Source organism: Rutilus rutilus (assembly GCF_951802725.1).
Source record: "Rutilus rutilus genome assembly, chromosome: 17".
In the NCBI taxonomy this organism is placed as follows: domain Eukaryota; kingdom Metazoa; phylum Chordata; class Actinopteri; order Cypriniformes; family Leuciscidae; genus Rutilus; species Rutilus rutilus.
In genome coordinates, this window is record NC_140230.1 from 7111914 (window position 1) to 7126066 (window position 14153).

Below are 14153 nucleotides of genomic sequence, written 5' to 3' on the forward strand. Positions count from 1 at the left end.
CAATATGAACGAGGCTTTAGTTGGTTTGTCATTGTGGCCTGATTTTTCCCTTTGTTTCCTTGGTTTTCACATTTGCATTAGTTTCTATGGTTATTTATTGTTGGATTGATCTGCCACACCTGATTCTTGTTGTCCTCCCTTTGATTATCCTTAGCCCTGAGTTTGAAGAGTTCTTTGTCCGTTTTCGTCGTTGTTTAATGGTTGTTCTTTTGCTTCGTGTTTGTATTCTGATTTCTCGAGGGTGTATATTGATTTAAGTGTTTATTATAATTAACTGCTGTGTTTAGATCCAGCCTCTTTTAATCCTTGCCTCAACCACTGCTGACAGAAGATCGGATCTTAGAAAGTGTTTCCAGCAGTGGTTCAGATCCTCCTCCTCTCACAGGGGGATCGTTCCTTCGAGGACTTCTTAGCCTGTGTGTTTTTCCAGCCAGGACTCAACTCGCAGACGAAAGCGCTATATCAGCACTACATCATTTGGACTGAATTGTAATTTTAGAAAATGATAAATAAATGTGTAATCATGAGGCTTGAATCCATCAGGGTGATTTGCATCAAAATTAAGGATTATATCAGTCCGATAAAAAAAAAAGTCAGGTAAGTGTCAAACAATAAATGTTTAAATAGCTTGCCATAGCTTTCTGATGGGATAGGACCTTCCTCTCTTTGGATGTGTGCCTAACAGCTGGAGTTTCCCAACATCACTACATTATTCTCTACTCTTACATAGGCATTATCTTTAATGATATAAAGACAATAAAGATTGCTGGATAAAGAGAGCACTTATTATTGATACTACTATCAAAAGATCGATCTTCAAAAGGAAAGCTCAACGTCTGAATTTTAATACCAAGTTCAATCTGCCCTTCAGTTCCTGTCAGAGAGTGAAATACAGAAGTGTGGAGCCACTAACATGGATGTGCAATAAAAAATAGCATTAAAATAGAGCTTTGCATTTTTTATACATTTATTCTGATGGAAAAAGAATCCATTCAGCAGCTCTACAAACGTTCTTTGTTGCTTGTGTGTGTTTTGCGCTGAGCTGATGAACCGAACTCTCGGTCTTCTGCCAGTTATGGTTGTTTTAACCTCATCAACGTCAGTCAGATAATCATGCAAAAAAATAAATAATGCAGGTACCAAGTATGTAAACTTTTCAATTAAAAACAGTAGATTTAGTAGAATCCGTGATGGATTTTATAAATCTGTGGTTAACCTTAATTATCAGCCCACAAATGTGATCATCATATGTGTGATATACACCATTGTACAGTATGTTGATTGTTTTGAAGCTGAGCAGCATGACTGACACATAACAATACTTGCTTATGTGATGTCATGTTTAAGTTTTTTTAAATGAATGTCTTTTATTTTGAAGTTTCTGTTACTGACGGAACTGACGTAACTGATGTAACTGACGTTCCTTCCTGTTTCCTGTTTCCTTGTTTTTTTATTTCATGCCGTCTGATCCTTCTCTATAGTTGTCGTTTATTTTGAACGTTTTATGTCATTCATTTAAATAAACTGCACTTGGCTACACGCCACAACTCAGTCTGGGTGGAAGAACCTGTTTCAGCGGATTACCAAGATGATGTATACGCTGCAACTGGCTGTCATACTTACAAGTTTGGTTGGTAAGTACACACACACACACACCCACCCACGCACACAAACACACACACACAGAGATCATTAAAACTGTCTCTTCTATGTTCTTTGTTTCAGAAGCAATCTCCCAGGGTATTAAATCAGATTTTGTGTTACTAAAAAGACCATATAAATTCCCCGGTAACGCCAGCATCTGTGCGAGAGCTGAATGGAGTAAAAGTTCCCCCACAGAAGCAACTATCGCCACATATCAAAACCAGAACTTCCAGATTGAAAAAGTTTTTCAAGAAGAATTCACATGGAAAGAAATGCACCTGCTTCTCAAGTCAGCCAAATTGACTGACCGTGGGTACTATGAGTTTCTCTGTGATGGGGTTAAAAATTCACTCAAACTGGAAGTTTTCTGTAAGTATTCGCTGTATCTGAATACCTATAAAACTTGAGTCGATTTGTGAGCAGCATCAGCACATGATCAGCGACTGATTTTGATTTAAAATATTCCCTTATAGATGCAATAAATGTGACAGCGGCAGAGATGGACAACATCACCCTCGACTGTCACGCAGACAGTGCCAATGATGTGACCTGGCTGCATAACAGTGAAAGAGTTATGCACTATAAGAAAGATGGATCCATAAACCTTGGTAAAGGCTACGAGGGAAGAGCATATCTGGAGAAGAACTGCTTCAAAACCAGTGATTTCTCTTTGACCATCACTGGAGTTCGCAAGACAGATGCCGGGATATACCGTTGCTTCGTGGATGATGAAACGACTAAAGGATACCCACACGCTTATGCTCTGTCACATGTGAACGGTAAGGCTGGGAAAGGCGATTCAAATCTCATTTTTAACTTGCATCATATGGTCAGACATTACATATTTTACTTGTCAACTTTGGCATAATAACAAGCCTTATTTTCACTCTAAAAAATAAATCTGCTCTTTGATTCACACAGAGAAACGCTCCAGTCCAGGAAACCAAACAGACTCCAACTGCAATGAAGCCCAATCTCCCATTAATTATAAGCATCTCACCATAGTTTTTGTCATTATCTCAATCATCCTTATGTTAGTCATTACATACCTATACATAATACCTAAGCTGAATTGTCAATCCACATCGGCTACAGCCACTTATCATAAGAGTGACGAAAACGACTGTGTGTTGTTGGGTACCGCAACATCACCCAAAAATGACAGTCAGCCAATGGTCAGTCATCCTGTTCAGGAGGAGAGCGGCACCACAGAAAATAAGTATTCCAGCACCAAGCCTTTTTAATCTGGCAGAGCGACGCCAGATACAAAGATACTCTGTAAAGATACATGACACCAGGCCTGTTTCACGGCGCCTGCTCAAGCAAAGCAACAGCATTACTACAACACCAGGCTCACGTTGACCTTTCACAGCATTTTTCTCCTGCAAAATGAACGGCATCTCATTGAAAAAGTAAAGTGAGTGTGAATACTAGTGGGGCCTTTAAGAACTATTACAAATTTGATTGTTGTGAAATGTAATTTATATGAGGAGGAGCGGGACCACATTTACATCTAAATGGTGATGAGTCTACATGATCAAGCCCAAGTGTATACAGTCTTAGACCAGTTTTGGTGATCTAGTTCATTGTTCTGCCATAATGATGTTTTTTTTTTCTTCTTCTTTTGGTGAGAAAAAAGGAGACTTTCAAATTGGCCTGTCAAGATAATTAAATAACCGTCTGATCGCGGTTATCTGATCTATTATTGCACTCTTTTATAAGCTTACGGCACAAGGGGGAGTCATGGACCAAAAGAAATAGACAAGCACTAATTAAGTTTTCCAGCAATATATTCAAAGTCATCTGAAGCCATTCCATAGTTTAAAGTGAGGGTCAGAAGTATATTTCCATCATGACACAGCACAAGGACTATGAATTGGCATCAAATAACTGAATTCACAATAACTTAAATTTAAAACTGTGAAGAAACAAATGATCAAGGATGAGCGTCGAGCGCACTAGGATTTGTGCGCTCGACATTTCTTCGCTTTGTGCCGTGAGCTTTTAAATGCGCACTGTGACTCCATGCGCACCTAAACGTGAAGCGTTGTCGTTTTATCTGTACAGAGTCCCCACGTGGCTACGCGGACGCAATAAATAATTCTGTATTATACATTTTTAAGGCCAGACAAGTAGTTTGTTGATGGTTGATTTGTAAAGAAGGACTTCACACCTGCGCACATATATATTCAAACGCACATACCTATAGACTGAACACGTGATGCGCATGTACGCAACACCGGTGTTTGCGCAGAGGTTGCGTAGGTTTGCGCAGAGATAACTGATAATCGTGTGCACCTTGGAACCTATTTCCGGGAGTGCGTTCTCGAGACACCAGGCACTGTTGTTGTGTGGATGGGCGGCCGGAGCGCGTTGAGGATTTTCCTGTTAGAACGGTGTCATGTTAGCGGCCCCTAAGTTAATAACTAATGATCTTTAAAAATAATGATGACAATGAGCTGGACAATAACTTTCTTCTTAGAGCTGCTGTAAAGCCAAAACAATCTGTTACTGTAATTTCCTATCATCACTGTAAAGCTGCTTTGAAACAATATTCTGATATTGTTAAATGTATGAATACATGAATTAATTTTATAAGAGTACTAATAGTAATTTGTTTTAAACATGTTTAGATTTTATAAAAGATTTTTTTAAGAATTATTTTTGCTCCTGATTTATACAATCACTAAGCCCTAAAACTGACAATCAGCATAACCGCAACTATTTTTTAGACAATTAATCGTCAGCCAAATTTCATAATTATGACAGGCCTACTTTCAGATCAAAAGTATATTTATTTCCCTTTTTCCTGTGAGCTTTTTAGCCTTTCTAATGGTCATTTATTACGTGTTTTGAAAGGAAGACAATCTTTGTAATATTTATAGTGCCTTTGCTATTCCATTTATTTTCTTTTAACTATATTTTAAGAGTTTAAGTGGTTTTTCAGTGTTTAAGGTGTTTAGCTTTATTTTTGTCCAGTGTTACTTTAGAACCAATATATAAAATGACCTATTACACGGCTCTGTGGAATACTTGATTCTGATTGGTCAATAGCGCCATCCAGCGGTAAATTATTCCCAGATAACCACTCAAAACAGATAACGCAGGCTCATCCGGGTTACTGAAGTCAGCAGTGCTGCTAGGAACGGTTTTTCTTCATGGAAGTTTTGCGTTTGGTGAGCTAATAAAATATTCAAACTTAGTCGAATAAATATTTTGTGTACAGTTATTTAATTATGCCATCCAGTATTGTGGACTCGCTCTCTCTTGTTTCATACAAACGCAGCTGCTGCCATTTTGTGACTATTGTTTTGTACACTGTTGGATTATGAGATGCAAACAGGTACGATTTTAAAACAGTTTCATCTCAAATCAATATATCTTATCCCCATAATTATTTATGTGGTGAAATGATGTGTAATAAGTGATATGAATGACTGTATATCGTATATCTTAAATGTCCGTCTAGTTTGAACTTGCCGCATTAGCAACTGCTCTCTCCGCGGAAGCTTTATGTTTAAAGAGCTAATAAAATATTTTAACTCTAAGATCAATATTTCGTGTCTAATTATTTACTTATGTGGCAAAAGTAGCTGTGTATTAAGCGGGATGATGAACATCCAGCCTCCGCTTCGCGTCGGGATCCCCATCATCCTGTCGGGGCTTATTTTGAGAGAACCACCGGCTGGATGTACATTATCCCTTACAAAATGCCCTGTTGCCCGTCAATAAAATATATTTTATATTGAGCAAATTATATTGTTTACACACACACACACACACACACAAGGTTTTTTTTTTTTTAACACTGATAATAATAAAAATGTTTGTGGAGCAGCAAATCCGCATATTAGAATGATTTCTGAAGGATCATGTGACACTGAACACTGGAGTAATGATGCTGAAAATTCAGATCACAGGAACAAATTACATTTTTAAATATATTACAATAGAAATTTTTTTTTTAAGTAAGGGATAATGTAGAGCGAGGCGGTTGTTATAGCGAATACAACCCCGACAGGCTGATCAGGACCCCGACGCGAAGCGGAGGTCTTACCGACCCCACACTTCAAATAAGCCAAATAAACATGTGAATAACAGATGATTTACCTCCTTTCCCCTCACTGTCCGCAGGCTTCACTTGAATGGGCCGATTCATCTGAAAAAAACAAACAAAAAAACAATCAAAAGTTAATGGATAAAACGTCTAAATAATTAAAATGACATATTACCATATTCTATACATGCAACATACCTGACAATTCTACCAATGGATTAATACTTCACATACGCAGCATTTTATAGCAGTGTTTTGCTCAGAGTGGCTTTGCTTTTGAAAGTGAATTTCTGTACAGACACAAACCTTAATGTTGTGGTTACAATTAGGCTATGAGTACCTGCAGACTCACTCATAAACAGTCATTTGTCGCTTGTCATCTACTGGCGTATCAATTCACCTTGCAGAAAGAGTCACTAACGTAAAGACTGACAGTCTGTCTGGAACGAACACTGACAACTGGAGTGATACAAACAGTGAAAAGCCGCAGTGCTTTTGGTCTGTCATATCAGCACTTTCTTGAAATGCTGCTCGACCAATCAGATTCCAGGAACGGAACTTATTGTTGCATAAAAAAAGCTATTGAAAAGTTATTAAACACCATTATTGTCCAATATGTTGACCCTATCACGGGGCATGTTGTCACACTACACTATGAGGTGGATGACAATGCAAACAAGCTGGAGAAGAATATAATACTGATTGGAAAAAAAGTACTATTATGAAAATACTGAGGGCTTCCCTAATATTCCACAACATATCTGTAACTGTCTTCTCAGCAGCATTTTAACAGTAAAACAAATGATAAACAATTCACAAAACAGCAAAAATTGAGAGAGGTAAATATATCTTATTTGTAAAAACTGTCCTAAATAATGAAACGAGCTACATTTCAAACACCTGACCTCTGCAAAGTTACTGGATCATGTGTGTCCTGTAAGCCAATCAATCATATAATGACCCTCACACCTGCAAATCAAATCATACAAGCTGTTTCCTCATTGTAAAAGCAGTTTATTCAGCATAAGCTGCTCCATTGACTCTCGTTGCACGTTTTTAAGATAACCTTGATGACTGCTGCACCATTCCGATCATAAAAATGATCATTCTAGAAGAAAATTTCAGATGGCACTTAGAGGCTTTTGCATCTGAACTCTTCATATGCTCTTCAATACATGTGTATATATGTGTATATATATATATATATATATATATATATATATATATATATATATATATATATATATATATATCAATAACCTTTTGACACTGCTGTCTCTGCACTTAAACTAATGTGCACAGGATTGTAGAGAGATCAGCTTTAGAATGATGGCCATCTGATCAGGATTACAGAGACACGCTGGATTACACTGAAGAGCGTGTGTGTGTGAAAGAGAATGTGTGAAATCCGGCGAGATGTTTGGAATCAGTGTTGCTGAGTGGTTTAAAATGCGTTGCCATGGTGTGGCATACTATGGTGTTGCTATGTTGCTTAATGGCTCAAGACGAAACCACCAGGACTGATCCCACTAATAAACCTGGTTTCAGAGAGAGAGAGAGAGAGAGAGAGAGAGAGAGAGAGAGAGAGAGAGAGAGAGAGAGAGAGAGAGAGAGAGAGAGAGAGAGAGAGAGAGAGAGAGAGAGAGAGAGAGAGAGAGAGAGAGAGAGAGAGAGAGAGAGAGAGAGAGAGAGAGAGAGAGAGAGAGAGAAAGAAACACAGGAAGACATAAAGAACTGTAATCAACCAAAGTATCAAATTAACCATTGGTTGACATTGTGTGTGCATAACTCAGACATATATGTTTTGTTTGCATTGGTAACAGTCCATTGATGCTCTCCATGTGATTTGTCCTGTTCATTTACTGGCGAATGGCAAGTGTTGAGATCGTAATGAATCATTCATAATTGATTTACACATTAGGCTCCTTAAAATCTGCTTAAAATACACCATAATGACACAGATGTCAAAATACTAAATGTAACTCATACACCAACATATATAATTGATAATGAACATAACAAAAATAACTATTTAAATAAAATACACTCCTTAAATATGATAGGAACGTTATTGCACAGTTTCTCCACTTTTTAAAAACTGCATGCGTTCTTTTATGAATATAATATAGATTTTGACCTTAAATTATAATTCATATATATATATATATATATATATATATATATATATATATATATATATATATATATATATATATATATAAATATATATATATATATATATATATATATATATAATTTTTTTACATTTTTAAGTTGAATTTACTGTCCTCATAAACCTAATATAACTTAATTTTATAATATATACGGCAAGGTAACTTACAGTTAACTGGTTTAAAAAGTAGTATTAGACATTCTTTTTTCTTTTTTTTTTAATTACAAACCTTTTTAACAGTGTCAGAGTGAAAGAAAGAGAGAACAGACACGCTCTAGTTTCCTGGAGAGTCTCGAAGCTCATTTGTAAAATGTCACGAGCACAGTGATGTGCTTAGTCATGGAGAGAGATAGTGATACGGAGAATGCAAAGAATAGGGGAGAGGACTGTGCAACTGTGAAGGACAAATTTCAGATAGACAACACAATGAAGACATGAATGAGAAATAAGGGAGAGAGAGAAAAGCAAACTATGAGGAGTGAGAAAGAAATACATAGTTGAGGACCATGATCGAGGAATACTGATACAACATTCACTAAAGATGCATCAAATCTTAAAAAAAACTCTTTAAAAAGGTTATTTTGCTATTACAACCTTTTAGTTGCCATCCCAAGGTCCACTTGCACCATTACAACATATACTACATGTTGCATGAATCGCCACAATGTTATAGACACTACTAAATATTAGTGCACTGCACCTCTAAACATACATGTTTAAAAAAAATTCTTCATGCCTTAAAATATCTTGAATGTAACTCTACACCCTTGCCTCATTTAGTATACGAGGTTCTATGAATATGTAAATGAGCCCCGCCTCCACTCACTCACACAGCTCAGAGATCCACTCGTTGACGATCACACGTTGATCTGATTGGTTACAAGGTAGTTTGTGACGTCAGAAACACCAGCGATTTCAAACCGTGGTTTTGAGACTGTCTTTGGTTCACTGCAGTTTTAAGCAGAAAATACTCATCAATGGTGTCGACTTATGAATTTACACATGGTTTGTCTCAAAGCATATTAAAAACACCATATAGACATATAAACAACATTTACATTAAACAACATTAAAAGCTTGATTTTCAACACAGGGGGACTTTAAGACTGTAGGTGCGTCACAATCAACTCCCTAGTTCGGTAGTCAAGGCACTGATCAGTAGGGCTGTCACTGTACGTTCGAAAATCGATTGCACGATCGATCGGACCAACCAACACAAGTTTCGAAAACGAAAATAGGGAATCGATTTTAACGGCCTTCTCTCGGAGCGCGTCCAGCTCGTCACGATACGCACGTCACACAGCAACTGCAGGCTCTGACCAACACACATAACAGCAAATTATACTTCTGCATAATGTGTCTCTTTTTACTACAAAAATGTGAATTCTGCCGGGATTCAGACAGTCTCATGCACACAGATACAGATTCGGGCTACGGTCTACAATGTCCTACGTAGGTGAAATTTGTTTGACATTTCTAATCGTAAACACAGCCATGTTGAAGCCTGCAGTAATGTTTTTCATTGATGTTATGGCAGTCCACTCTGCTCATTGTTTTTCGAGAATGTTGCTCTCCTGTTTGTCATTGTGCACGAAACTTCACGCCAATAAATCATCAGGAATATTGCTGACTTGTGCGCGTCTCAAGCGCCCTCTTTACGTTCGTCCCAATGCTTGTTAGTTGTCCGTGGATTTGACCATATTTGCCGTTTAAAATGGAAACGTCTTTAGACGTGGAAAATCGATTTTACAATCAATTAAATGAACACTTATGTCTCAAAAATCTAACAGGATTTTTTCACAAAAGTGACAGCCCTACTGATCAGGGAGTCAGACATTTCTCAATTGCAAAATCCTTCCCAGGCCCTGAAACATTCGCTCCCTAAAAAGTCCCACAATGCACCGTGGAAACCCAGGAGTGTCGATGCTCATATGTTCCCTAAATTCTGAAGCGCGAAACTTAACTCACGTGAGCCAACTCACTACACATGATGATACACGATAAATGTTTTTAAAAATACAAACCATTATTTTATCATCATAAAACATACATCACTAGACAGGTATGGATGGTAGTGGTAATGGTGGAGGGGTTTATCTTCGCTGTATGATTAAAATGTCCTTGACAAGGAAAAAAAGGATGTACTGAAAAAAGCTTCTAAAACACTAGGTTAAATATTCCCTTGAGTCATATTCCTGTAACAGACTTATGAAATGAAGCATATCTACACACACACGCATGCAGATCCTCAGGCAGGGAAACTGTCAGCACCTCATCATAATCCTGCTAGATGAGGGTTTCATTTAAACACATCTGCAGGCTTTATATTAAGTCTCTCTCACTCACACATAAATAGATTTTTATGCAGTCTCTCACTCTCACATGCATACACACCTCCTGTACAGTTTACAAAACACACACAGCAGGACGCACACACTCGGTAAATCTCAACCCCTGCAGTAATTCTGAAAGGATTTTTCATGGATTATGGAGTATTAAATCCCAGGATTATTCAAACAAATTGCATTTTACCCTCCATCCCCAGCCAACATGAAGTCATCGGACCAAAGCATCTCACTGGGGGGAGTTTATGTGTGCCGCTGATTTGCTATTTTGTTTTTTTTACATTGGACTACAATAAAAACTACACACACACACACACACACACACGCACACACACACACACGCACACACACAGACACACACACAGTCACACACACAGTCACACACACACACACACACACACACACACACACACACACACACACACACACACACACACACACACACACACACACACACACACACACACACACACACTCATGGGGCATTTGCAGCACATTTTTCTCCCAAACATTTCCATTCCATATTAGTCACTTGTTGCATCATTCATGTTACCTAGCAACCTGTCATCTCCTAGTCAACCGTATCTTAGCAATGATCTCCCCCCTCCCGATGGTTTCTCTCCTAGCTTGTGATTGTGTGTCTGTTTGGCAAAGTATCTGCCTGTCATACTAATATTCCCACCATCTCTTTTACATTTGAAACAAATATATATATGAAACAAATGCAAATGCAACTGTGAGCGGCACTTGCTGCTGCAAAACTCACCATCACAGTGCTAGGGTTTTGTGGGTGGTTGCCAGGGCGTTGCTATGTGTAGGTGGTTGCTAGGGTGTTCTGAGTTGTTGCTAGGAGGCTGCTTACTGGTTTAAGTCAAAAGGGTCCATCTTCAAGTCTTTGCAGTGTTCTTATTGTTAACTTAACCAATTAAAAATCAATATCAGTAATTTAAATAAAGCTGGAATAAAATGAATACTTAAAAATTTAAAATGTCACCATGGCAACTACGTTGAAAATGTTAAAGTTACAAAAAAATTAAGAAAACTGAAATAAAGAAAGAAATTAAAGCTAAATAGAAATAATAAATAAAATGACAAAAGCACACTACAGAAAATACATAATAGGATATAAATAATACTAAAAATCTTTAGATATCCTTAGATGTACGGTAAAAGTACAATAGAAACTTAACAGCACACCTTTCCTCCACCAGCCTCATCATGATTTGATACGTTATGAGTGTCAGCAAGCAGCACTAATGGTTTTCCTCTGTATCAAGGCTCCGTGAAGGTGTGCGTATTATAATCGCTGCACGTTCAGAAACGCAGCTGTTGTTCAGATCATCAGGAACAAAAGCTGACAAAAAAAGGGATACAGAAAGCCGTTGTGTAGCTCCTCTCAAAGAACTTTGCTCTGTGGGTCATGCCAGTTTAACCCTGTCAGATGCTTCGGTGTATTGACAGCTGTATTTCTCTCATTACGGCGAAGATTTATTTCTGATCCCTCGTTTCCCATCCTCCCACAGCCCGGCCCTATTCATCTCTTCACTCTCCTTCATCTCATCTCATCTCTCCTCACTGACCCAATCCCTTTATCCTTCAGATGATGACCAGAGAGCAGAGAAAACGAGATTAACAATTAGGAATTAGAAAACATTATAAACATCAATCTGACTGCAATTTAACATGGGATTTTCATGGAGGATTTCAAATGTATACTTTTAGCAAATGCACTTCCGTTCAAAATGTTGGGGTCTTGAACAGGGCTGGCAACTCTCAGGCGTTCAGCGTGAGACTCACGCAATTGACACTTTTCACGCTCTCACACACATCCATTTTCTCACGCAGAGAAAAATCGCGAAGCAAAGAGGACACTGAGGTTACTTATGATATGAAACAAATTCTCAGCTCTCAGATTCTGTCAATTTTATTACGAAATTCAAACAATAAATACCGTTCTGGCGCTTGTAAATGTGGCGTGACAGATCGCTGTAGCGCCTCAGTTCAAGCGGCACGTGAACCGATCATCTCTTACTCTTTACTACTAGTTATTAGTAAATAAACACGAATGAACAGTAGCTTTGTTGAAAGATACAGAACAACTTACCGAAATGTTTATGCCTCATACATAATATCGATCAATCAGTGTTTTTTTCAACCGTGGAAAGAGGTCAATAAAACAGCTGGAGAACAAAATGTCACATGACGTTACATTTACCTCAGAAAAGCCATTTGATGACCATCGCATAGAGAGGTGTAGGCTATTTTGCTAAATATGTGCCCTATATTACAATATATATAATAACATTATAATATAAAACGCATTATATTTAAGTTGAGTGGTTATTTTTAACCTTTAATAATAATACCAGCTGACAGGGCTCTCTGTATGGTTACAGCATTAGGAGAGAGATTTACAGAGATGAATCTACTGTACCTAATATTTATCCAAATTAATCGATATTGAATCAAGATCGGAATCAAATCACACAAATTGAATTGACTTGAAATCGTGACATTTGTGTCAAGCAATAATAAAAACAGTAGCCTTCCAGTCATTATATCATGTAAACATTGTAACATGTTGTCACTAAACTTAATAAAATTCTGTGTAGTTACCAAATTGACAATCTCAATACACTTACTGTGATAAAAATATTTTTTTTTCTATTGTTTTTTTCTGTGCTTAGTCGAATGTGATTAGCTAATCAATAACTACTATTTTTTCATATCTCCCAGAGGACTACTAACTACTACTATATAGGCCTACAGGTTCATAATTAACATGAATAATGTACAATGTATAATTCATTCTAAAGTAAATATCGTGGTAACCCACTAGTAATGACTTAAGTATTACTAGATCTTTCAGAAGGAATTACTGGTTATTTGGATCAGTATTCTAAACATGAATAACTCTCTAGTAATTATTGAAGTTTTTTTAAATAAAAAAAAATGTGGTAAATTTTGACTGCCACGCGAAGAGCACCAAACCTTCTACGATATGATCTTCTCGTTTCAACCGATAAAAAGCTCAGCGGTTACGTGCAGTGTAGCCTAGGTCTTATAAAGCTGTCTTGGCTAATGCAGCAAGAATATTGGTAGTACATCTCAACAGTGACGGATTTTGGGTTCAGGTAGGCTACGGGCCGAGTCAAGCAGAACTCTAATTATGGAGCACGATTAGACCTAAATATGTTCAACTTTTCTCACGTTTTTTTAAAGAATTAACAACACAAACTTAACAGACTAAAATGACAGCTAGTTATCTGCCTTTTTATACCAAGCTCTAGATTGTATAACAGTACTTTACTAGATAACGATATCATTGCTCAATCAGAATTTACTACACAACCCATCCCAAACTCAGCAGCATGACCTCTAGAAATCCTCTTGGCTTTGCTCTGGACTCTACATTAGCTGCCAGCAGCTGCTGCCTTTGAATTCATGTCAGTGTTTCTGTGTACTGTTACAGCACAGCCTCTGCCCCACCCCCTCGCTACCCACAATCCATTACAGTCCATTATCAGACTGTATATGTCCCAGCACAGTCACTGCGAGCAGTGATATGAGTCTCCTCATCTCTCCACTCGAAGAGACACCGCCTTAGTCACTTCAGGAAGAAAGTGTCTGCCAAGAATATAACTCATTTGAGGATTGAATAGTGCATACAAGTTGTTTTCTATAAGCAGTGAGTGTGTGTGTGGTTCGGGTATGTCCTACGTTATAGGACAAAAATGTCCCCACAATGATGGGAATATTTGAAATCCTTGTCCTTGTACGGACATATTTGGTCCACATGAGGAAAACAGCTAATAAATCATGCTAAGAGATTTTTTTGTTTTTTTTGTTTTTGAAAATGTAAAATGTTTTCTGTGATGGGTTTCTAGGTTTAGGGGTAGGAAAAATGTACCGTATAAAAATTATAATGTCTATG

General features: G+C 37.6%; 2 protein-coding genes across 7 annotated transcripts in view; one reads left to right on the forward strand and one right to left on the reverse strand.

The window, feature by feature from the left end:
* Nucleotides 1–14153, reverse strand: part of celf3b (cugbp, Elav-like family member 3b) — a 42747-nt gene that overhangs the window by 13645 nt on the left and 14949 nt on the right. For all 5 annotated transcript variants that reach the window (XM_084385176.1, XM_084385173.1, XM_084385174.1 and 2 more), the window contains exon 4: nucleotides 5755–5803. In XM_084385176.1, the coding sequence (XP_084241302.1) occupies nucleotides 5755–5803 (49 nt within the window). The remainder of the gene's footprint in view (nucleotides 1–5754; nucleotides 5804–14153) is intronic.
* Nucleotides 1436–3770, forward strand: LOC311275887 (uncharacterized protein). Of its 2 annotated transcripts, none has more exons than XM_084385178.1 (4): nucleotides 1436–1634; nucleotides 1726–2013; nucleotides 2118–2423; nucleotides 2566–3770. In XM_084385178.1, exons 1-4 carry the CDS (start codon nucleotides 1589–1591, stop codon nucleotides 2886–2888), a joined length of 963 nt encoding a protein of 320 aa, XP_084241304.1. In that variant the 5' UTR covers nucleotides 1436–1588; the 3' UTR covers nucleotides 2889–3770. The 2 variants fall into 2 exon arrangements, with proteins under 2 accessions (XP_084241304.1, XP_084241305.1); XM_084385179.1 differs by having other exon boundaries at nucleotides 1451–1634; nucleotides 1729–2013; nucleotides 2566–3394.

Coding starts and splice junctions, on each gene's coding strand:
- LOC311275887 (XM_084385178.1), top strand. CDS start 1,589: ATGATGTATACGCTGCAACTGGCTGTCATACTTACAAGTTTGGTTG. Junction 2,014..2,117: donor ACTCAAACTGGAAGTTTTCT/GTAAGTATTCGC, acceptor ATTCCCTTATAG/ATGCAATAAATGTGACAGCG. Junction 2,424..2,565: donor TGCTCTGTCACATGTGAACG/GTAAGGCTGGGA, acceptor TGATTCACACAG/AGAAACGCTCCAGTCCAGGA.